At 36.2% G+C, this 25,857-nt stretch overlaps 1 protein-coding gene across 3 annotated transcripts; it reads right to left on the bottom strand.

Annotated features, from left to right (window-relative positions):
- Positions 1 to 12,233: 12,233 nt before the first annotated feature.
- Positions 12,234 to 24,735, bottom strand: LOC104595356 (putative cellulose synthase A catalytic subunit 1 [UDP-forming]). Of its 3 annotated transcripts, none has more exons than XM_010256058.3 (14): positions 24,409 to 24,735; positions 23,064 to 23,259; positions 22,733 to 22,914; positions 19,872 to 19,995; positions 19,569 to 19,755; positions 19,176 to 19,442; positions 18,634 to 18,979; positions 17,866 to 18,003; positions 17,626 to 17,751; positions 17,152 to 17,364; positions 16,783 to 17,044; positions 16,395 to 16,591; positions 15,958 to 16,308; positions 12,234 to 13,220 (listed from the first exon to the last, which is right to left on the bottom strand). In XM_010256058.3, the coding sequence occupies exons 1-14, from the start codon at positions 24,487 to 24,489 to the stop codon at positions 12,633 to 12,635; spliced, it is 3,258 nt and encodes a 1,085-aa protein (XP_010254360.1). In that variant the 5' UTR covers positions 24,490 to 24,735; the 3' UTR covers positions 12,234 to 12,632. The 3 variants fall into 3 exon arrangements, with proteins under 3 accessions (XP_010254360.1, XP_088753309.1, XP_088753310.1); XM_088897184.1 differs by lacking the exon at positions 12,234 to 13,220 and adding an exon at positions 15,237 to 15,417 and having other exon boundaries at positions 24,409 to 24,731; XM_088897183.1 differs by lacking the exons at positions 22,733 to 22,914; positions 23,064 to 23,259 and having other exon boundaries at positions 24,409 to 24,731.
- Between the last annotated feature and the right edge of the window lie 1,122 nt (positions 24,736 to 25,857).

Genomic DNA, 25,857 nt, shown 5'->3' with positions numbered 1-25,857 from the left:
GTGCTCTATTCACCAGGGCTTTGTTCTCTTTTTGATCTGTTAGGCTCAGTTTGGAAGGAGTACAAATCCAAATATGTAGAATACAAAACCTTGTATTTTGTATTATTTTCTATCTATTTGTACTCTACATATTCTTATTTGTACTCCTTCCAAGTGGAGTCTTAATGAAATATTTTACCTTTTCCTCAAAGAAAAAAGTTCTGTGTCTGGACTTTGGATCCAGTTAGAGAAATCTACTTGTCCAAATTAAATAAATAAATCAGTTATTGAAGTTGGTTTGCGTACTTTATGGATTATGACACACAATACACAGCTAAGCAGGCTATTTAGACATCTAGATTATCAAAAATGACCTAGACACAATCTAGAGAGTTCCACACAAGTATACAGAGATATCAAGGGTGAAAGGCCTAGATAAGGGAGTGTAGAAAGACCTAGATACAATCTAGATAAGGCAATTCTATGTTTTTTTCCTTGTTTTTTTTGACTGATGCTGTTCAAGTTTGTTGTTTGTGTGCATCAATTAAGTGTACAAGTTAATGATGGACTCTGTGAAGGGAAGGAAGTCCAAAAGAGCTATTCTAGCCATAATGGTGTATGAAGCATCATCATCAATGAGGAAGAATGTGGGAGAGCCATGTTGATGGCAATACCCATGTTACTGTAGAACCATATGGCTAACATTTTCTCTCAAAAAATGTTACATTCATAAGTGAATCTTTTTTCATGAATTTAGTCTCCTTTCTCATAATTATATTCATAAATGGATCTCCTTGTGATATGCATGGCTTTTTATCTCTACCATTTGTGGGATGTCTACTTATTCCTATAGGAACAATTTGGTAGTTATATTACCACTAATCAGAATCATCTGACTTGCTTGAGCTTAGAGTTTGGTATTATTAGATGGGACCAACTGACAATACTGGGGTAGGGAATGGGTATTATCAGGGCTGAAAGGAATCGGTGATCCTGTTGTAAATCATGACTATTTCATATGGTTTTGTTTTAATGTAATCAGACTCACATTTTCTCAATGCCATTAATTCTTTCTCCAGCTGAGTTGTTTATCTGTGATTTGTGGTTATACAGGAGAGACCTGTAACCTCAGTTATAAGATTCCTATTCACATAGTTGGATTCAAACAGAAGATGCATATGAATTAAGATAGGGGAATCAATGGACATCTACCCTTTTTAATAGATGTCCATTGATTCTTCCATTTAAAATTCACATCAATGTGGAGTTGGAATATAGATCATATGAATTCATGCCTTAGATTTCATTGTATAAGAATTCATCCAACTTTTGGTAAGCCTGAGGGTGGGAGATGTTAGTTTTACTCTAAGTACTAACTCTAGGACTAAATAAATAAAGAGTGAATGCTATTTTATCATCTATACTTTGCATTTCTCTTCACATTCTGCAGCTTTTTTATAGTATTTGCTGTATTTTTCAATTTCTTTGCTTCATTTCTCAAAAAACCATTTTGGCCCTTTTCTGGAAATAACTTTGAACATTTGGTCCTTGTTATCATGTGACAACTGACAAGAACCCAAGACCCCAGATAGCTGGGACCAACATTGGGTAATGGCGTTTTTATAATGTGACAGGAAGAAGAAGCTACCTCCATCAGCACCTATTCATATTACATTCAACTATGGATATTGTTCAGGACCTTGCATGAACTACTAGTGCCATGCCTCCATTACCACCTATTGTTTTTTTTCTTTTTAAGAACCTTCCATGAAGATTCAAATGAGCCAATAAGTTCCAATTAGCACTCATCTTCTCATGATGTTCTCCTATTTTTTAATCAATGTTCTCATTATACGCTGATACGAGAATTCACATTGAGAAATAGTTTTTATTTTTATTTTTCTTCCGATGCCAAAATTCAATGATAGCCACATTCTTTGTTCAGTTCCCCGAAAGCAGTGGACAGATTTAATATATATTTGGTACCGTTGGTGTTTATTGGGGGGCGTTTATCTAATAAACACTAACTTTAAACTTTTTTGTTTATTTGTTTGGTTGGGCATTTTTGGGCCCATAAAGTTACTTCAAAACTCAACAAAAATAAATGTTTCCCCTATTTGGTGGGGAATTTCAAGAAACAGCTATATGGGTGATTCAGCGTGACACTATTACTTGATATTTAGGATCCATTGAGTCGATCTAATGGTCCAAATTATTCATAGTTGTATAAAATGGCCGATTTTGAAATCCAATGGTGGATCTTGAATGCAAACCACATCCAATGGTCAAAATGTATGATATAGGTCCTCAAAGTGTGAAATTGATATATAATGACGTATATCATATGTAAATTATCCATTTTTTCTCCTAACCTCATCTCACCCTTGGTTGGTCCCAACTACTTGAAATCCACCAACTGCCATCCCTTTAAACCAAATTCCTGATAAATCAACATAAACTTGTTTCTAAACTTTTTCACTTCAGTTTTAGAAAATTTTTGCCTTGTGATGTATTATATATATCAAGAACCAAACAATGGAGATATATAGGAATTTTCCTGGATAAATATTTTCCATTGTCGTTGAAATGCAGCCTAGCAGACCACCTTCATGCTAATTGTTACTGAACCCAAGGGAACATTTTTGAGTGGAGACCGGAGATTGTTAAATATGACTATTAATTATCTTTGATTGTAGTTCCAGTCAATTTAGAATTTAGATGGATATCAAATGGAGAAAACATTAGTAGAGAGATACCTGGTGAGGAATGAAGAACCGAGCATCTGGATTGGCTTACTAGTATCAAACGGTAATCGATCTAGGTTAAACCTACAAAACAATGGAGTTATTGGCACTTTCCCCCAAAAAAATAAGGAACGGGTGGACTTATCAAACGAACTAGCTTATCAGCGCCAAACGACACGACGACAACTGGTGTTTGATCAACCGGGACGCCTCCTGTAAGGAAGACAACGGCTCCCTCCTATTGGTTGCCTCGGTGCTACAAGTCTTTTGTTTTGTTCGGGTTGTGCTTTTTTGTTGCATTTTGGATGGCCCACGATACACCGGATCATGCCAACCTTCAGCCAACTCAGTTGACACATCGGCGCCAGGTAAGATTGGCGTTTCATGAAATGCCACCATTAGGGGAAGTGAGAATTTGAAGCTTTCCCAAACAGCTATGTGCACAGAAATCGAGACCCTTTTTTAATAGGAAAAAGAGGAGTTACACAAGACAGGACGGGGGATAACGAATTACACTAAGATCAAACAAAATACAATCGGCATTAACTGGGCCCCTAAACGGAGCATTCTTGGCGAGCCTGTCCGCAACTTGATTTGATTCTCGATACACGTGTATGAAATTGATGCTTGCATTGATCTGCAACACAACCTTGAGGCTCTCATTGATGATGCTTTCTAGTTTCCATGGAGGTTAAACTTTCCTTCTAAGGCAGTAGATCATGAGCTTCGAATCACCTTCAATTAAGATAGATAGGGGAATCCCTAAATTGATAGTCGAGTAACCGATGCAGTATGCCTTAAGATCGAGAGCAATGTACAGAATAGAACACCAACCATTTTGTCTACGAGAAGCATCAAAGCTAATTTTATGAAACTGGCGTTAGGGTAAGTCCAAACTTTTAAATTCTCCTTGACTACAGTTATTGTATTATTCTTGAACTCATTCCAATAGTCAAATGCTCTCTGTCAATGATAATTTGAGGAGGAGATGACTTATTACTGAAGCACTTCTCATTTCTATTTTTCCAGATAAACCAAAATATAAATGATATTTTCTCTCTAAACAGCTTATCATTAATGGAACAAATTTTATCCCACCAGACATTAACCGACTCATCATTACCATTAGGAATTGGGAGCACTGCATTGACAAGCATCCAAATCTGTTCAGTAAGATTACATTTAATGAAAAAATGGTCAATATTCTCCTTCTTACCACAAAGATCAATATCCGGATTAATATTAAGACCTCTTACAATAAGATTATTCTTCATGGGAAGTTTGCCACTAAGGAAACGAAAAGAAAGAGAAACTTTAATCTTAGGAGGGACTTCCACTCTCCAAATATAATTTTAACCTCCATCGGTATTGCCTATTCCACCATTAATACTACATTCTTCATTATAGGTTGTCCTAACAGAGAATTTGCCATCCGGAGAAAACTTCCAAATTATCTTGTCCTCCAAATTATTAGATGGGATTAAGATGGATCTAATACGGTGCCACACAAAATCAAACACCGAAGATCTAATGAGATATTCCTTCCAAACCTTTCTACCCTAATCAATCACATTACTAATCGGCATCTCCAGATTTGGGGTACTACTTGGGTTGACTTCATCTACACTAGGGGTATTTCCAGCCCACGTGTCCTTCTAGAAATTGACCGAATTTCCATTACCAATTTGCCACCTCATTCCTCTTTTTATCATATCCCTTGGAGTAAGAATTCCTCTCCAAATCCAAGAAATACCTTTTTTTTACTCAACTTCCCAAAAAATTGCTAGTAGACAAGTATTTGCACCCCATTATTCTTACCCAGAGATTGTCAATGTTGTAATAATTTTCCATCGCAATTTGGCTAGCAAGGCCTTACTAATCCATCGAAAGTTTTTTAAACCCAAACCCCCATCATCTTTGGAAGTACACACTTTCTTCCAATTAACAAGATGGATAGGATTTTGAGATCTTGAGTTTGACCAAATAAACTCTCTTTGAGCTTTCTCAAGATCATTGATAACATTAATGGGGATTTTAAAAGATTCCTTCACAAATAAAGGGATCATGTAAACTAAAGTGTTAATTAGGGTCAGCTTACCAACAAGTGAAAGAGTGTTCTTTTTCCATCCCGCAAGTTTCCTAGTCATTTTCTCACAAAGAATTTAAAGTCCTCCTTAGACACCCTACTTGAAATAATGGGAGCACCCAGATGCTTTTTGTTTTTAGTCTCAAGGGGAATTTTGAGAATTCTTGACATAATCTTTTGGTGTCTATTAGGAATATTTTTGGAGAATGTAATAACTGATTTTGAGAAATTTGGGAATTGACCCGAAGCAATTGCAAATTTGTCAGTGATTTCTTTAATTTTGAGCGGTGCATCAATTGAGGCTTTGGCAAAGATAATGCATTCGTCATCCAATTGGTGGATAGGGATGGTCAGACCACCCCGAGAAGCCTTACAACTAATCAGCTTTTTCCTGTCGAGGCCCTTTTCAACAAACTCAAGGCATTTAAGTTTTCTGGTGTGTGTGTGTGTGTGTTTGATAAAAACCTGAATAAAACAGTGGTTCAAGTGCAAATAAACATTTATGTCTAACTGGCACAGACGTGGCACCATTTTTTGAGGAAACGCCCATGGTACCAAACATGCCCTTAATGATTTGGTGATATTGATGTATGTTTAGGGATGATCATGGGCCAAGCTTGAAATACAAGCCAGAGCCCATGTACCCAGGCTGGGTAGGGCCTGGTTTCTGGCTTATGACACTAAATACATTACATTTAGATTTGGATTTTTTACTGTACTTTTAAATGGCTTAACTCAGTGAATAAATTTAAAGATTTAAAATTATTTTAATATTTAAACCTAATCACTAAGACATTTTAGAAGCACAACTAAATGGTAGAAAAAAATATCAAAATCTAAATGTATTTTCATTCTTTTTCCCTTCTAGAGAAATATAATAAAAATCTAAATCTAAATTTAATGTATTTATAGTCATAAGCCAAGAACCAGGCCCAGGCTTATATTACACAGATGGGTCTGGGCTGAACTAGGCCTGTAAGTGCTAAGCCTGGCCCCGCCCACGATCACCCTTACCATTTCCCTAGGGTATTAGTGTATAACTGTGTATTAGACCAATCACAAGACTCACAACGATATCAGTAAGTCTTATGCACATCGATACAGATGGAAACACATTGATGATGCCTGATACACATTGATAGTCTATACAATAATGCATGAAGTATAAATGGTGATAGAAATACGTGGAAATCACCTTTTCTTTATTTTGGAAAATTGCGGGAAGCTTCCTAAGGCCTGGACAACTCTGGATTACTATTTTTTTCTCAAAAATAAAATGATAAGAAGTCCAGATGCTCTTAAATCAATATTTTGGATATCTATTCAGGTTTTTAGGAATTTCACAAATCATGCTGATTGTGTTTCTTATCTCAGTTGGAATGATTTAGGGTGGTTTTACAAATTTGATACGTCATTTTTTTTTTTTGAGGTAAACAGGCCTGTCAACATAGTGTTGAAGGCCAAATTCATTCAATGAAATTGCTCAAAATTACAATCTTTATCTAGAACATTAGAAAGAAACTCTAGTGGAAGAGACCAAGTAAAAGGATGAGAGAGTGACAGATACAACAATTGCTTAATTGCCCCAAAATAGATGCTTGAAAATAAATGGTGAGTTTCATATATTATAAAAAGCAAATGGTTTGAAATAATAAAGGGCCCATTTGGTGCATTTTTTTCATGCAATCTGTTGGCTATTTACAAGCCCGACAAACCACAATTTTGGCCCCCCTCAAGAAAAAATTCTAGCTCCGCCCCTTGATCTAGATGCCAAAAGCCAATGCATCAAAAAGACATGAGAAGCTCAAAATGGGCGATTTTCAAGAAACTCCTAATGGAGTTTTTGTGTTTTTTTTTTCTATTTATCTTTGCACAAAAAGACACGCCTTAACCAAACGACCTTCAAGCTACTCAGATCTTAATGCAAAACCTCAATGCATCTTTTGACTGCCAAAGCTACTAGAAGATCTTCATAAAAAGACTTATAGTTGAGATTAGGAAAGAGAAATGAGAAGTTATTCACATACTTGTGAACACAATAGCATGTCAAGCGGATTATCTATTGGTTTCTGGGTTGTAGAAACGCAATAACTTCCGTTCCACTGGATTTCCCATGTCTATGTTGATGTCTTAAAATTGCCTTTGTGAAACTGTTTTCGATGCCAATACATTCAAATTGGTCAAGGATGGAAATATATTTATATACTAGAAGAGACCATGTGATGCATTAGGGGAGTGATTACTTGCTACTAAAATATAGAAAATAAAAGAAAAAAATTCGGACTCATTTGGTTTGTAGTTGAAATTGGAATGATCTATTCACCCACCCATTTGTTTCAGACGGGAATCAAAATCAGAATCCAAATCAGTTGGAATACACTCTCATTCCCAATGGAGGAGAAGGGAATGGCCATTCCCTCAAATGGGAGAATGAATGGGAATAAGATTTTGATTCTGTCAAACCAAATAGTTGTATTTCGATTCCAATTCTAGACCTCTATTCCCACAAACCAAACATACCCTATGTTCAGTTTTTTATAATGTTTTAAAAACTGGACTAGACACAGAACTGTTCTGGCCACCAGTTCCCAAGTCAAACGGTTCAATTGTCCAGTTCAAACAGACAACCCATTCTGATTTAAAAAATAAAAATAATAATTAAAATAAAAAGGCCAAAAATCATTGTCTGGATCGGTGGTTCGACCGCTCGGGTCAGCAGGTTGCTGACCAAGTTAATGATTTTTCTTCCAGGAACAGTTTTAGGGTGAAACAGAACTGGTTGCCTGGATGGTTTCCAGGTCAACCGATCTGATTTTCAAAACCATGATTTTTTTATTAAAAAGGAAACTGATTGCCAATGAATATTCGATTTTTATTTTTTAAGGAGATAGGGAGCAATGCAACATGAGGAGAATTAGGAGCTATTTGGATAAGCTTTAACTTTTGAACTTTTCATAGCCAACTTTGGCTACAAAACCCACTTGGTAAACATTGTTTCCAAAACATGTTTTTCCAAGTAAAAGCACGAAATGGCAATTTGCTTTTGGACTTTTATAGACACAAGTAAGTGTGTACGTGGTAACTTTAGATGATGATAATGATAGTAATAATGTAACCAAATTTTTCTATAAATTTTTTATTTTTTTATTATTAATTGGGTGCGGGTTGAAAAATCCAAATATGATTACATAAACACCTCATCCAAATATGTGATAATCGGATCGAGTTGTGAAGTTTCAAGTATCATTAATAGCAATGACAGAACCAGGCATTTTCTTTTGGGGGAGGGCCAAATTAAAGTGTTAAAACAATAAAATGAGATAGGGAGAAGAAGTAGGGTGTTGGGAAAAACGGCCTGAGAAGGTTTGGGTCTATTACAATTTTTTTTAAAGAATATTTTATATTTTGAGAGTTGGAGGAGTGTTAAAGAGTAATCCTTTACATTTTAGTTAATGTTTGGAGGGGGGCCAAAAACCCAATTTATTAGGTTTTGATCCAACCTCCACTTAGTGACTACATATAAGTAATAGTTTTAATAAAAGGTTTTGATCCAACCTCCGCCCTTGATTGATAGGCCTACTTGCTTGGCTAGATTCTTCTTCTTGTAATATTTAATCTTTTTTGTGTATCTTTTTTTTTTTTGTTCATTTATCAAAAAATGTAATATTTAAATAGAGGGAATTGAATGTAGTGAAAAGTAGTAGTTCAATTTACAATTTAAACCCCATAATTAAATAGGGAGTAAATTCAAAAATGAATATTTTAGTTAAAAGAAAGTTTCACAATCTTATTCATATTTTTAATAGTATTGTAAATATAGAATTATAGATGTGTGCAATTTTTTCTACAACTTTTTTGTATTTTTGTGTGTAAAAATAATTTTAATATGTCGCACTTACTTTTTGTTTAACATGATAAATATATGATATTACACATGTACCTAAATGTTTTTTTTTTGCAGAATTTATGTATTTTTATATTTTATTAACTTTTATTATTTATTTATGACATTAAAGGTTAACATGTTTGACCCAAAATTTGAACTATTGATAGTTATAAATTAAAGGTTAACAGTAAAATAATTTCATTTTTTATCAGTTCTAAATTATGTATTTCATTTTCATTACCAATAAAAATAATTCTTGTTTATTACACTTATTTTTTTAATTTGATTATAAAAATATCATAAATGTGTCTAATTTTTTCTACATTTTTTGTAAGTTTCTATATTTATTTATATTTTAAAAAATTTATTACCTAACTATGACTTCGTAGGTTGATCATTTTGATTTTGTCTTTGAGTGAGTTTCAAAATATATGGGTTTATACTGTTAAAAATATTCACACATATCTAATTTAATAAGAGAAAATGAGAGTTAATAACTTAAGTATAAGTCTTAATGAGAGGGGATTAAATGAGGTAAGAAGTAATAATTGAAGTTATATTTTCAATCTTACCATTAGAGATAGACTAAATACACAATTATGGGCATTTTAGTAGCCATTAAATCTGATATTAAAGATGTAATAAAATGGTTTTTATACCCTTTCAAAGAAGTAAAGGGTAATTTTAGTCCAAAAAAAATTTCACATTGCATTCACACTTTTATATATAGTATATAGATGTGTCACCAAGCTATTGAGCATAATAAAATCATAATATATCTGCATGTTAAACCCTACTAATTATCATAAAAACAGTCAACATTGAACTTGTTCAATCAACATTTGGCCTACAAATAACATGAAAAGCATGATGCATTTAGGTAGTGAACAACTAGAAGAAAATGGAGCTAATATGATGCATTCAGGTGGTGTTTAACAAGGGAAAAAATAGGAATTAAAATAATGCATTCAACTAGTGTTTCATTGGGGAAAATAGGGGTTTATAATGTAAACAAGTTGACACATCGGAATGAGGTTCAAGAAGAGAAACAGTGGAGTTCAAGTAGTATTTAATCAAAAAAGATTCAAATGTATAGCTGTTAGAATGGGGTTCAAACATGCATTACATACAACTATTAGCGTTTAAGACATATACAACGTTACATGGGATCAAATGGAGGAAAGGGAAGTTTAGGATGGCATATCTGAGAGTTGTCCATTCATCAGATTTCAAGAAGAAGAACAACAACGTTAAACCTAGGAAAAATTCCTGATTAGTACCCTGTACTTTGGGCCTAGTGACACTTTGGTCCCTGAACTTTAAAATACGATAATTTAGTACCTGAACTTTCATAATGTGTCAATCTAGTACTTGTTGTTAATTAATCCGTTAACCAGCTGTTAAGTAACATTTTAAAAGACACTTATGCCTTTCAAGTGTCATCTAATTCTCTTTATCAACCATCCAAACATTGATAAAAAATGAACAGTCCCAAATCCTTGCCTCTTCTATTCAAGAAAGTTGGGATCACGTCTCAATGGGCATTCTGGTGAACCCAACTTTCTTGAATAGAAGAGGCAAAGACTTGGGACTTTCATTTTTTATCAATGTTTGAATGATTGATAAAGAAAATTAGATGACACTTGAAGGGCATTTATGTCTTTTCAAATGCCACTTAATGGCTGGTTAACAGATTGGTTAACGGCATGTACCAGATTGGCACATTATGAAACTTTGGATATTGAATTGTCACATTTTAAAGTTCGGGGACCAAAGTGTCACTAGGCTCAAAGTACAGGATACTAATTGAGAATTTTCCCTTAAAATAAAGGGGCTAGATTTCGGGCATTGCAGACTCAAAAGAAGAAGAAAACGAAAAGAAAAAAAAAAGATTAGGGTTTACCATTCGATGAGAAAAAAATGGAGAAGCAAGGAGGAAAGGAGAGTGGCTAAGGTTTAAAGTTTTGGAGAGTTTACCATTAGGTTTTTTCAATTGACAATGAGAAGACTTGATGACGCTAGTAACCCTCTCCCCCCCCCCCCCCCCCCCTTCCCCCAAAGTCGGTGGTTGTGGGAATCAAATCCGTGTCCATGTTGGAACAATCCAACTAACACACCAACTGAGCCACCCCTCAATTGGCCCAAAGCCTATCAGGATTTTGGCCCTTAGTGGACTTTAGCTTCCCGGATTTTGGCTCTCGAGAGTAGGCGTTGCCAAATAAAAAAGGATAAAATACAAAAACCTCTGTTAAGTTTCTGACAATCATAAAAACCTCCCTTTTAGTTTTAATTTAACAAACACCTCCCCTGAACTTCTAAAAAACTCGGTAAATACCTCCTTTCCGTCACTAACCCAAATGGAAAACATTATTGATGCACCAATTTTTCCAATACCCATTCTACCTTTTGTAAACTATTTTACAATAACCTTACTACTTTCTCAAATTTGTTTCATCTCTCCTTGTGAAAGCTCTTCAATAAAACTACCATTTTTACTCTTTTATGGTAAAAATAAAGCAGAGCACAAGACATTTCTGTCACTCTCGCACAACTCATAAAAGATAGAAGACAGCGAATGAACAAGAGATAGAGAGGGGGAGAGAGAGATGAGGCCAAGAGCAACAGCAAAAGGTGGGGTTTGGGATTCTTTGGCTGCTCTACAAGGAATTGAATCTCTATTTAGGAGAGGAACCAGAGCAATGAATGATCTTGTTATCGCTCATTTTAAGGGGGACATTACGGATGATGAGCTTCACTTGTTTATGAGAAGTATATATCGATCTAGTCTCATTGTAAAATCAGATGTGCTTATCTTCCTTTCTTCCTCTTTAGCTTCCCCTCTTGGCATTTCTTCAATTTTTTCTTTTGTAATTTGGGAAGAAAACAATTCGTTCTTGAAGCTCAGTTTCTTCGGTTATCGGAGGAGAATAGGTGACAAGTTGTCCAAATGACACCTAAGTTGACTGTGGAGAATAGAATAGGTGACAAGTCTTCCCCAGCAATTACCATGAACTTGATATGCCCATTATCGTCTATCAAACCCCATACTCTTCACTGCTATGTGCTAGACGAGGAATGGTAATACACATTAATACCGTAATAGAAACTTGCGATTTTTTCTTACACTTTCATCTTTTATGAAAAATGCTACGTGGATGAGTTGGAACTTGGAAGAAAGAGTGGAGAATAATCATGCAAAGCATAAATATATAAACATTTTAAGTAGATGCCCATGTAAGTACCCTGAAATTAACAGGGAGACTTTGGGTGGCCCTCTAGGTACTTTAAGTCATCCCAAAAATGGATCTTTTCCTTTATACAAAAGCACCTGAACTAATTCCATCTCCTCTCAAAGTAAATATTTTTCCCTACCATTTCTTTTTTCCCTGAATTGCTCATCGTTCTATAGAACCTAAGAAAAGATTCCATAGAATTAACTGTTGAGATTTCTTAAGCCACTTGCATATTATTGCAAGTAACATGACATGCAAACCTCTGTGGAACATTTTTCTGATCACATATTAAAAAGGGCCTCGAGTTTCATGACAAAATAACCACACAAATTTTATTCTACAGTCTCTTGGATCTTTTGCAATACATCCGGATTTGTTTATGAAGAGATCACAGCCATGAATTGATGTGTTCTTGACAAATGACAAGTACAATAATCAAAATACTGCACAACAAAAAAAAAATATACGAAATCATATTCGACTTTGATGATGCCCTGCTTAACCTTCCTTATAGGACCCACGTGAAAACATAGCATGAGCAAAAGGCTATCTCTCATTCAACCCTGAATTTCCCCCCTTCAGATGGAAACTACTACATAAATTAACTCACATTCTCACATGCTGGTCTAATGTCTTGATATTTACACAAAAGCGGGCGGAAGGGAGATCAAAGGAGTTACCTCAGACATTGATTTCAAAGGAAACTAACAGTTGATGCCACATTGACCTTTCGCAGCAGCTTTTGTAGCATCGGAGGTGAAGGGATCAATACGCACCCAAAGCAAGGAGAAGATGGAAGCCAGGAGAATGGACCAAACAATGACGATTGTGGGTGTACGGTTTTGCCGACCCAACAAACCCTTGAGGAATGGGTAGAGATGGAGAATAACCCATATGGCAAAGAATAACTTGCCAAAAAGGGGACCCCAGGACTGGTACCCACTGTTTATGGCATATGAGACACCTGCAACAATGCCCACAAAGTTTATGATAAGGACAGTTGTTGGTGGTATCAGAAGTGATGTCCACTTGAAAACATACAGCTCCGCGAACTCCCCATCATCATCAGATGCTTTGGATGTGACAGTGAAGTTGGTATCAATTCCAGCAAGAACCTTTAACAACCCTTGGAAGACAGCAAAAAGGTGTGCAGATGTACCACCAATGACCCAGAATTGTTCGTTTCTCCACCAGTCCTCAATCCCAACCCCACTCCATCTGAGCTCCAGAATTCCAGTTGAAAAGATAGAAATAAAGAGCAGAATAAACCACATGCTAGCGAGGTTGCTTATCTGCATTAATTATTATGACAGATCCAATAAGTTCCATTTTTTACCAAGGAAGAGAATAGGTTACATATGATAACAAGTCTACATGCAACAAAAGAAATGAGAGTGTTGCACTGGGGTTTACAACTTTAAATGGTTCCTCTGAAATAACTGTAGCTCTTGCAGAGAAACTGTAGGGCATGTAATACCCATGAAGTTACAAGCAATAGTGATATGACCACGATGTGTATCTATCACATACACATGCAGTACTCAAAAGATATATTTTGAAAGGCAAGAACACCCTCACATGTCAATTTTTCTCATTATAAAGAGGAGTTTCTGTCTTTTTCCAGGAATTTACTCAATTTAATAAAAATATGATGTGCTCAAATAAGTCCCTTGGCAAAATCGAAGACAAAAATATTGCATAACTTGACAAATCCATGCATGCATAGCCAAACATCTATCACAAGACTTGCAACATAAACACATTATAGCATATGCATATCCAAACTTTCAAATGTACATAAAAGGTCAATAAATAAATTAGCAATTAAAAAAGATGTCTGAAGAACTCCAAGCAAAACGAAAACACAAATCCTTGTTATATACGGAACAGTGAGTTTAAACATCCCATCTGTTATCAATGTCATGAGCACATAATTTTAATAATAATCAGGTAAATAAGAGAAGCTTGCTAGACAACCCAACAATTCCTGCCACAAAGAATCCTATGACAGATCCAAAGCCCATTGAATAGGTGCCCTGAGGAATGACGACAATTTTCCTCTATGAGCACTCCAAGGTCTGAATCTTTTAATTTCAAAAAAAAAATGTGCTGAAAAAACAACCTATTTTTGACATATGGTAAGGGTTTTAGCTTTTAAACATTGCCTCATGAATACAAGAAATGACAACTAGACTTCATTAAATAACCCAACCAGTGTGGCATGACCCAAGATAGACTAAGCCATAGAAGGGGTATATGCATAGCAGCTTTTTGTGCATGGCCAAAAACTAAGCTAACTATTTAAACCTAAAGAAGAGCTAAAGTGATGACATAAAAGAAATTGAATATTTAAAGCTAAAGAAATCTGGCAATGCAAGCATCAACATTACAAACCATGCATATTTGACAGCATCGTTTAATCATAGGCCAAAAAAGGAAAATGCCACATAAAAATTAGTATAAACCACCAAAGAGTAACCTGGCCCACCAATATTTAGCCTCCTTATCTCCACACACATGGATAGAAGCAAACAGAATAATGTGTGCCTACAATAGTAAAATAAACAATTTTTTCTGAATTACAACATAAAATATTTCAGCCAAAATTTCAGAATTGCAGACAAGATTTTGGTATTCAATTCAAAAATCTCTGCAAGAAAAACTTTTCCAATTTATTTTGGGCAAAGTTTCAGAATTTTGGCATATGATTTTGGAAATTTTAACAAGGAAAGTGAGCTTCTCTTTTATCTTATAGATATTTTAAACATATACATATTAGAGATATCTTTTTTGAGATTTGGTTCAAACCATTACTATTGTCTTCAAATTATTTTTGCTACTGAAAAAAAAATTTAAGTTTTTCTATCAATGACAGAGAATTCATTGAATTAGATATGAAAAGTGTACCACTACTCTCCGATGGCCATGGGAGAGCTGGATGGAGCAAAGTAGCCAATGGCTGAACACATTCACACAGTAAACTAATATATAAAGTATGTTTAACTAACATAGTTAAAATTTCCATTCAAACTTTCCAAATTTATCATCTTTCAGTGGAAACTATATGGGTTCATAAAACATTTAAAAAATGTGTTTTATTCTTTTACCCACTAAGATACCAAAAAGCTGGTCTTTTCATCTTGTTTTGGACTTTGGTGTAATGACATAATAGAAATTTGGTTCATTAAAACCATGGAGGCAAGTCAGTAGATTATCCTTATCCAAAATAAAAACCATTAGGTTACCAATCTGGTTAGAGGATAGACAATTGAAACTGCAAAATTGAATTGGGTCTACTGTTTGCTTATAATCACACTGTAAGCAACAGGATTCTGGAACTACCTAGGGATCACCTTGAATATGACGAAAGTTCTCCAATCAGGTCACGTAGGGAGCTTCCCTGCATGATCTGCCATAATTCTGCCATGTAGAGGGATGATTTGGGCAATATGTGCTCTGTCCACCAAATAGGAGACCTGGATTGGTTGCCTGTTCAATCCCTGGTCAACATCAGCCCTATACCCCACCTTTTATGTTTCAATTTGATATTATACTTGGCAAAAAAAGGGTTTATCCTAATCACCTGGCAAGGGTTTATGGACACTGCCCCATTTATAGAGGATTAAGGATAGTGGGAAAAATGTATGGAAACATTTTGGGCCCCAAACCACTTTTCCACATGAAAGATTCTTTGTTTTTTCAGCTTGCTGTACTAAATAACCAGATTAGGAAACCCACTGGAGCTAGTCGGGTCATTAAGCAAGATTCCCTAAATGACTTAGGAATCTTCAAGGCAGCAACTTTGTCTGGAGCTGAAAAGGAGTCCTCAATTGAGAAGAACTCCAATACAAGGTTGGTTATACTTATAGGACTGAAATGGACCATGTTATTGAACACATGGCCAAACAAGTGGGACTCCTACTTTATGAACAGGTCTGAATTGGCAAAAAACAGAAGACGGGTGGAATGTCTGGAAATGCATTAAGTGATAAAGGTGAATAAAAAGGAATTAGATGAATTGCTGCTTACCTCAGGAATAATAAATTTATTTGTAAGAAGGCAGATTGCTGGAAGTACACAGTAGGCAATCAGTGGAATGGAGGTGATAGGATAAACAATAGTGTTTATGTATGCCAGTCTCTCCAACAACTTCAGTCTCCCATTATAACCATACCATATAGGGCAATGCCTGCTCAGCAGGATTTCAATTGATCCCAAGGCCCACCTAAGAACTTGATTCAGACGATCAGAAAGATTGATGGGGGCAGACCCCTTGAATGCTGGGCGCGGTGGCATGCAATAAATTGAAACCCATCCTCGAGCATGCATCTTAAACCCAGTTAAGATATCTTCAGTAACAGAGCCATAGATCCACCCAATCTGATTGCAGGAAAAGAAATAACTCAGTCAAGTTGGGTTAGCAAGACAAATCCCATGAAGACGGATATGTTTAAGTTCCAGCTCACCTCTTTGCCCCATTCAGATTTGTCCTCATAACCACAGCTAATCACATGGATAGCTTCTTTTAGCAAAGTTGCAGGATTGGTTGATGGTGGAATACCTCCCTGTTCCATGAAAGTGGATGCAATAAAAACTGGGGACTGTCCAAACCGCTTTTCTAAGGCCTTCTGAGACATAAGAAGCGATTTTTCATCATCATATCCTGGAGAACATTAATGCAATTAACATGTTAGACTGGATGGATGAATGAACTCAATACAGATGCACATTTTAAAAGGATCTATGTCTAAGTGTGCAAGTGTATGTAAGTCACAGGTCGCGTGAAAGGTGAAATCTAAGCCAGTTGATGGGTAGGAACATAAAAAGTCCCCTAACTTGAACAATAAAGCTCACCTTCTATACCCTCTTCAATATCTTCCATATTGAAAATGGGAATGGTTGACTCAGTTCTTTTAGCTGCCCGCTTCTTATCAATATACTTCTTGTTCACACCTTTTTTCTTTCTTGAACCACAACAACTCTTGACAATAATGTTAGGTTCCAAGTCAACCTCAGTCAAGACAGGATCATACCCATAGAGAGCTTGCCTATTGAAACAACATCCTGTCCCCACATAGACTGGGCCCTGGACGCCATCCAAACCTTTCAAGTTGATCTGCAAATTACAGAATAATTAAGAACCTAGTCTTTCAAAGAAATGCATAATTGCAATTAAATGGAGATATGTTTTCTTTTGGTTGACGATGCAAGATATAGTCATACATCGAAGAAGACAATATTGCGGTTGGCATATCGATCATGCAAATCAATCCCATCAAATCGCTGTGGGAACTGAACATAACAGGTTTTCTTTCCAAGTACAGGATCCATCATAAAGCACATGGCTTCTCGAAGAGCCTTGCTGTTATTAAAATAGTGATCACAATCAACATTAAGAAGATAGGCACCATTGGTCAGGACAGCTGATACTCGAATCTGGACAACACACAACAAACCGCATCATGAATAGGTAAAATAAAGAATTTATAATATGACTAGCATCTGCATCCAGCAATCAGTGCATGCATTATGAATCAGCACTATTCAATCAATTGAACCTTTGAAAGATAACGTGGACTTTTTTGAACATCATTATGAATGACAGAAAGGCTAGAAATACAGAATAATTCAACTAGCATAGATGTGTTTGTAACAAACAGTGCAGATGTACAAAGAAAAGATATAGTGGTCACAAACCAAAGCATTCATTGCTCCAGCTTTTTTGTGATGTTGGAATCCTGGTCGCTTCTCACGGGAAACATAAACAAGTCGAGGTAGCTCATTTCCATCAGTATCAAGACCTCCGCTGTGACCTAAGAATACCTGCACTTTCACAGAAGAAAATGCTAAGAAAACAAAAACCAAGGGATTTTGTATTGATAGAGATAAATCAAGAGATGAGTAACAGCAAATGCTCCCTAGAAAGTGCAAAATTACCTGAATCATGCCAGGATGATCCCTAGGGTTATTTCCAGGCCAAGGAGTGCCATCCTGCATTGTCCAACCTTCTTCAGGCATTTTCTGTGCTTTTGCAACAAGGGCATTGATTCGTACCTTGTACTCTTCATACTCCCTCTGTGAAACATATTATTTCCCACATCAATCCAAGGCAATGCAAGATAAGAGTTCCATCCTATCATCACTACTATGCCTTGTCCCAACTATATGGGCTCAGCTACATGAATCCTGTTTTGCCATTACACTCTGTTAAGTGTTATATCCAATGTTAAACTATGGGCCTTCTAATATGTATCTTCCCGTTGTTATATGATAAAAGGGCAAAGAGTGAAGTATATATACTGAGCATCTTAACCTTGATCCATCATCTATGATCACACCTATATTTATTATATTGTACAATGTAAACTCAAAAGTCAACATTCTTAGCTGGATGTAAGCATAACCAAAGAGTCAACATATTTATAAACCAAAAACCAAATCTTGTTCTTTTCACCCAACTGCAAATATTGTTTTTTATTAAGCTATCCAACTCTAATTCTATAATGGAAGGGTTATATTATCCATCTGGCCTAAGTTTATGATAATGACCATTGTAGATAACCACCAAATACTAAATAGCACAATTAGGTGGCATCATGCATATGCAGAGTGGGGCATAGGGTTCATATAAACTTAGGGGCCTAAGGTCCAATATCAAATATATGGGTTTGTGTGTGAATGAGTATGTCTTCTATGCTCATTTACCTTCATTGCCCTGCGTTCTTTCACAAAAGAAGGCTGAATTTTGTCCTTCAAGTAATCTATCTTCTGGGCAAAGTAGAATTCAGGTGCCCTGGGCTCAATATTGTGCTTCTTACAGAAGGGCACCCACTTTCTTGCAAACTCCGATGTCTCAGAGAGAGCTTCAAAAGTCAACATTGCAGACCCATCATCTGAAACATAACATGAGACCTTGTCGACAGGATAATCCACAGCAAGTATGGACAACACAGTGTTTGCTGTTACAAGAGGGGGCTCTTTGAGAGGGTCCACCGTACTAACAAAGATATCTATGGGAGGAAGCTGTGAAGGTTCCCCTTCTCGATCATACCTGTAGATTTCAATCCATATTTAACAAAATTTTAGCCCAGAAACCGTACATGAGAAATAGAACAGAATCAAAGCTTTTCCTTTCTTCCCCATTCATCTTCCATTACCTTTTTTATATCATTTTACTGAAACTTCTATCCTCCCAATAAAAAGACAAATTTAGAATGAAAGGAAAAAGGAGTTCAAGTTTAACAAACCTCAGTGCAAGCCGATCAAGGTATGTTTCACGTTCAACAGGATACCATTTTGGGAACTGATCCAAAAGCCAAGACAAAGCAAACCAGATCTCACAAATAACTGATGTAAGCCATAATGGATAAGCATCATTCACAGGATGGGTAATACGGTATTGCAAGAAGAACCCCAAGATGATAAGGCGGAGTATGATCACAACACGATAGGGAGTAAGATGGGAAGAAGAAATAGGCACCACTCGGTGCAAGGGTTGGCGAGCATCATCAGCACTGAAATGAAGGAAGTAAACATATTAGCTATTATTTAACATTTGACGAGTTAATCAGTCAACTACCAAATTTTAGAATATTCCTTTCAAGGGAAGCAATCTATATCCTTTGCAAGTTGGTGCTTACATTTGCAGATCTTCCCCATTTGAACCAGTTCCTTCCATGTCTCCCTTTCCTTCAGTGTATCTGCTGGGAATCTGATTCATATTCTTCTCCTGTTTGAGTTTCCAACCTTCAACTCTTTCCTTCCAGTCAACATTCCCAAGCCCATAAGAATTCAAATCCTTTGAAGGGTCCACAATCCTAACTGGAACTGTTACCATATCATGGAAAACATAAGCAATAATTGGTTCAAAGAGGAATAACAAAAACATATGGAACCTGAGTGCTTATGCATTAGAAGTTTAGAACAAATGGATACTACAGTACCTGGCTGAGTTGGATCGACATAAGGGAGCGAATGGACACGCTTTTCACCAGATCCTAGATGTCCTGACGTTGTAGTTCGCACAGACTGGTTGTCAGGTGTAGCATTGGGCATTTCCCCAGAGACCTGCAAATGTGTGAAATATATGGTTTAACAATCAGAGGAGATATTTTTTCTTTTTTTTTTTTGTTGCTATCACATAATACACATTACAGGGTACACAGGGATGGGACAGAGCAGGGTGCACATGAGGCCCACTGGCCATGACACGGAGAGCCTGAAGTTCCAAGGGTTTGACCCCACACCTCCATTTTTGCAGGGATGTTGAGTGACCATCTTAACTGCTGGGTCATCAGTGAGGGTCAGAGGAATTAAAACAAACATTTCTACTTCCGTAAGTTAATCATACATATCAGCTCCCCTGCATGAAAATGGAGGAATTGTATACCCTTAATCATTTAGTTTTTGCTACATTTTTTTGTTTTTTGAAAGGTGAAGTGTTGTATTGATGTACAAATATCAAGATGAATACATCAGCACCTATGTACAAAAAGGTATTTTGTACTGAAAACATAGAAAAATGATAATAAGTTAATAATAGAACAGCTTAGGTTGCACTTTGATAAGCTTCAGGATTTGTGCTTCCATAGACCAAAAGCACAATGCCCCAATTTCAGGCTTTTTTTTGCTTCAGAGTTTAAAATTGTTTTGGCTTCAAGTTATAATGTTTTTAAAAGCAACTCTTGCCAAACACTCATAACACTTTTTGGCTCAATTTTGGTTTTCAAAGCCCAAACCTCAAAAGCAAAAGCAGCCTAAATTAGTTACAAATAAGCTTTCTGTCATCAACAAAAGAGTTGTAACGTGTTCCTCTGAAATGTTCAATGAATTGCCTTCCATGAACATAACATGCCATGCACCTTTTTGCCAACCATCTTTCACACCAAATGGACCAAAAAATTTGCAAAAGATATCATGCTCCAAACTGTTCTACTTTTTTTCCCAAGCATCTTAGATGCCACCAAGGAAGAAAGCTTCAATAGAAGCAAGAAAGCATCCTTTCACACCAAAAAATCCATTGTACATTTGCCCATGGTTTACTAGAAAATTTACAGTGAAGGAACAGATAAATTGCAGGTTATGGACATTCAGCACAGATGCTTACAAATTTATAAATTAAAAGGAAAACAAGAACTGTGGAGGATCTCACAGTTTTTTTACCAGTAACTGTAATCAGATTCCATTAATTTAAGGAAAACCCCCTACTTTCCAAAGATTTTGAAAAGAGAAGACTACATATGGATAAACAGTCCAAAAGATTACATATTAATTCTTTTAAAATGGAAAACAACAACTGTGCATTCATCCCAGGGCCTGTCATTGCCCATTCTAGTTGTTCTTTTGCTATTCATGCCCTTTTTAAGGAGCCAGAAAGTCCATTGACAGACCTGACAAGTTAACAAGTAATAGAAGGTTCCCTTACCATCTTAAAGAAAACAAAATAATCATCAAAAGAAATATGGAGCAAACAAAAAAAAAAACAAATTATGCCTATTCTTGGTTGTTGGATCATCGACATCCAAAAAACACAAAAGCTCATTTTTTGCCTTAGATCTTGAAGTGCTAACTGAGTTAGCCAAAATTAAGAACCCTTGTCTAAAATCCAATTCCAAAAGAATTACCATTCTCAAAAACCAAATGACAGTTGCTTACATAATAAACAACATTGTTGATTAATTTTGCTTGCAACTTTTGGGCCAACAAACAAATTTTTAAATTGATTTGGAATCCACATACATCACAAGGTTCTTTCACCTTTAATGCAATCAACTTTGAAATGAAAAAGAAAGTACTATTCTTGTACCTACCACCAGCTCTCTGGTGGAGAAATATAATAAAAAGGAAAGCAAAATGAATTTACGATGGTTAAGAATGGCCAATGTTGAAAGACATGAATAGGAGGGTACATACATATCAATTGCAAACCACAATTCAGAACATAGCTGGAACCTGGATGCAAAAATTTTACACAAGCAAATCTAAATTTGGTGAAAGCTGCAATACTAAACAAATAAAAAGGCAGAAAAAAAATGGCACTAGAAACCATGGCTGACAATCCACTCAAGCATAGTTTTCAAGGCGCCAAGGCGAGGCTAGGCAACTGGGGGCGCCTTGTCACCTAGGCAATGGATTTTTTATGTTAAAAACATAGATCCTAGGATAGTTCCCTAGGTACCATAACCATATTTCTTTAATAATTATTCATGATTTTCATAAAAAAAATATAAATTTCATATTAAAGTATAGAAAATCAACATATTCATGAGAAGAAAAGGAAGAAGGAAAATAAAATTCAAAAAATTTTAAGTATTGGTAGTAGTAGTAGTAGTAGTAGAAGAAGAAGAAGAAGAATATATGGAAGAGGAAAATGTGCTGATTAGATAAAATTTTAAGTTCTTCCTTATTTATTGATTCAGGTTTTTAAGTCTTTGAGGGTTCAATACAGCATTTAGCAATGTTTGTGTTGATTAAACCCTAATAAATAAGAAAATAATAAAAAGAAATTAGTATATAAACACACAAAATGATTATTTTAGTTTAATAATGTCTATTTTATAATTATAATATCAAAAAAGAATGAATAAAAAAGTATTTTATAGTATGAAGTAGAAAACTGCTTGGCGATTAGGCGAGGCGAGCCTCAAAGGGCGCCTTGTCGCCTAGGTGTCACCTTGACAACTATGCACTCAAGAAAGTACCATTTCCTAAATCCAAAAGTCAGAGTTTACAGAAGTTACGTATCAAGTTTGATATGGGGGTTAGAACCAAGACAGGTAAGGTAAGCATTTCCTTTTTAACATACCGGTTGCCCATTGGTGAGAAGTGGAATTGAGCGTAGAGACTCATGCCTAGAGGAAGAAGAAAGCTCAACATCATCTCCCTGCCACTGCCTCATTCCCTTGCCATTTCCATGGGTGTAATTGAACTCATTATCCAGGTCATCAATATCATCCTCTTCATCATCCCCCTCCACTCGAGGACTCCCTGGAATATGCACACCTCATTACCTTAATCCTAAGAAATCTAACCCAATGAAGTTTTGTACCACATTAGCCACTAAAAGCTTCAAGAAGGCATTGCTTTAGAATAAAACTATAAAAGATCAAAAATCTGGTATGAACCAATAATCTAACCTTTGTGTCTTTTGTACCTAGTCTTGCACTGGGGACAAGACTGGTTTCCATCTCTGCGCTCATACTCATAACAAGGCCGGCAAACTGGGAAGGCACATTCATTGCAAGCAACAAAAACATCACCTGTGGCAGTAACCCCAACAGTGTCTCCACAGATCTGACAAATTTGGCCATTCAAATGCTTGAGGGGCTTGGGCTGCGTTATCCACAGAAAGGAACAATTGAGAACCTCTAGAGGAATTCATTATAGTACAGGAATATTTCAAAGGAAAGCACAAAGTCACCAAATAGTTTTAAGCAGAGCAAATTAATATTCACTTTTCTAATGATTACTCTGTTCTGTGCGGATGGGGATACACAACTGCAATTGTCCATGCCTCAGGATTGTGATGAACAATTCGATGAAACTAAAATACCCCATAGCCAATTTGATCATGCTAGTATGCTACTGACTGCCATGGAATCAATAACCACGAAAAAAAGAAAAAAGGAAACTTGCAAAAACTATACTAAACTTGACGTATTGAGGTTAAAATGCTCAACCAAAGACTGCTAGAGCCAAATTTGGCGATAACATCAACAGAAACCTCCCAGTAGACTATCAAATACACTGAAATAAAAAAAGAAAAACAACTTCAACAGGAAAACTACAAATATAGATTGTGAAAAGAAAGAGAAGGACATGCTTCAATTCCCAACAACTGAATATACAACCACCAAAACATGGGCTGATATCACTTAATGAAAACATCATAACCATGAATTTCACCATGTAAGATGTAACTATTAATCCCAATCATAAAATCCAAGTCTGTCTCAAAAGTGAAGTCAGATCTCGGCTTAAAAACTCATAAACCATATCCAAGTCCACCTAAGGGTTAAATTCGAGCCTTGACAGACTACAAGGAAAAAAGAAAAGAAGTGATACACCCCCAACACTCCAAACGGATCTGAACTGGAAGGGGAAAACAGTAAGCTTCAGTAGGCATGACTGTCAAAATGTCAGCTTTAATACAACCACATTTACAGAAAAAGAAAGATAGAAAGAAACAAAAAACCCAAACTAGGCAAATCAAACACACTCTACAAGTCCAACAAGATCTCAGCTATTAAAATTCTAAAAGATTCGATTCCGCGACAACCCACATAGTCGATGTCTCAATCCAATTAGTCCAATGAATATCCATTATCGAATTCCATGATGAAAAACCAGAATTCATTACCACGGAGTCAACAAGCAGATCCAGATACCCAATCACGTAGAAAACGAGAAGCAAAGGGGAAAAAAACGGGGGAAGGGGGATCTTGAATTCAAAGAGAAAATGGGTCGGGAGAAGAAACATACCCCAGCTTCTCCTTCCTTCCGAATCATAACGAACTCGTTTCGTTTGTGAGAACCAGCAACCATTCCTGCATTTGCTTCCATGGTTCCAAACAGAGAAAAAGAAATGGGAAGAGCGGAAATGTAATGAAGCTTTTATTTTCCCTTAGTTATGGCCTCTATCATGTATACATTTTGGAGATCGAAAGAAGAAATTTCCAGCTAAGGATCGAGTGATGGATCTTCCACTCAGATGGCTCTCAGTCTGAGCAGGAAAAGAAAAGCGATGGGCTCTCAAACACTCCTGTCTGCTTCTTCGCCCATCAATCTCGCTTCCGCTCTGTCTCAGCTCGAATTTTTCCTTTTTATTTTCTGAGATTCTGATTTAGGTCATTACCGGCTACCGGGCTAACCAGTAATCAGTTTCCCACATAATGTTCAGCATAACGGCTCGGCTCTCCTGGGCTCTAACTTCTCATCTGGCTAACTGGCTTGTTACTCAACTACTCAAGTATAATTTTGACCCAGATACCGACAATACACGGCACCGACCAGCGCCTATTAGCGGGATCTGGGCCTACTACGTAAACGGATCAAAAATATACCCAGATTCAAAACGGGTTCTTCTATGATACTTGATACGGAAAAAATACTTATAAATCAGGTAGTTTTCATTAAATTCTTAGGAGGTTTGAGCCATTATTAAATTATTAATGTATCATATTTTTCCAATATCATACATTTATTCATATTATACAATATAAAAGTTTATTATTTAATATTTTATAATTAAGGTTATAGGCCTAGGGCCCTAGGCCCAGGCGGGCTGTTTTTGGGTTGAAAGCCCAGACTTACATTTCAATTCTGAGGTCCAAGTCTCTTATCATAGGTGTTAGGGTTATCGTTTTCAGCGTGGTCCAACCCTAGGTTTTCATGTTCAGGCCCGACCCTATTTAAACCCACATTAGGTCTGGTCCAGCCAGGACTTGCAATATATTATTTTATAGATTAAATGTATACTTGTGTATATGTTTTATATTATATTTATACTATATTAGATGGCGTGAACTAATCCTGAGGTTGCAAAACAGATTTAATTGACTGTTAATCCATCGGGTTTATATTGGATTTGAGATTGCAATTCTTTTTTTAATTAAATAGAATTAATAAATTAAATTTAAAATCACCGACACACAATATAAAAACGCAACACCCAAGCCAACTTTACTAATAAATTTTCTGTCTCACCAATCTGTTTTGTTTAGTGCTATATGCTGCCAATCTAACACAATCTTCCTCCCTTATCACGATTAATACTAATGACACAAAACAAGCCCACACTAACAGAGTTTATATCAAGAGTACGACCATGAGGAAAAAATAAAGGGACCTGACCACAGGTCTCTGTTGCAACAGGTTAGAGATGCTACCAGCTGAAAACTTGTAACCAATCAACCGGTTTGGATAGGAGTG

Source organism: Nelumbo nucifera, chromosome 2 (genome assembly GCF_055504915.1).
Source record: "Nelumbo nucifera cultivar China Antique chromosome 2, China Antique-T2T, whole genome shotgun sequence".
NCBI classification, from domain to species: domain Eukaryota; kingdom Viridiplantae; phylum Streptophyta; class Magnoliopsida; order Proteales; family Nelumbonaceae; genus Nelumbo; species Nelumbo nucifera.
This window is presented reverse-complemented; position numbering and strand designations above follow the sequence as displayed.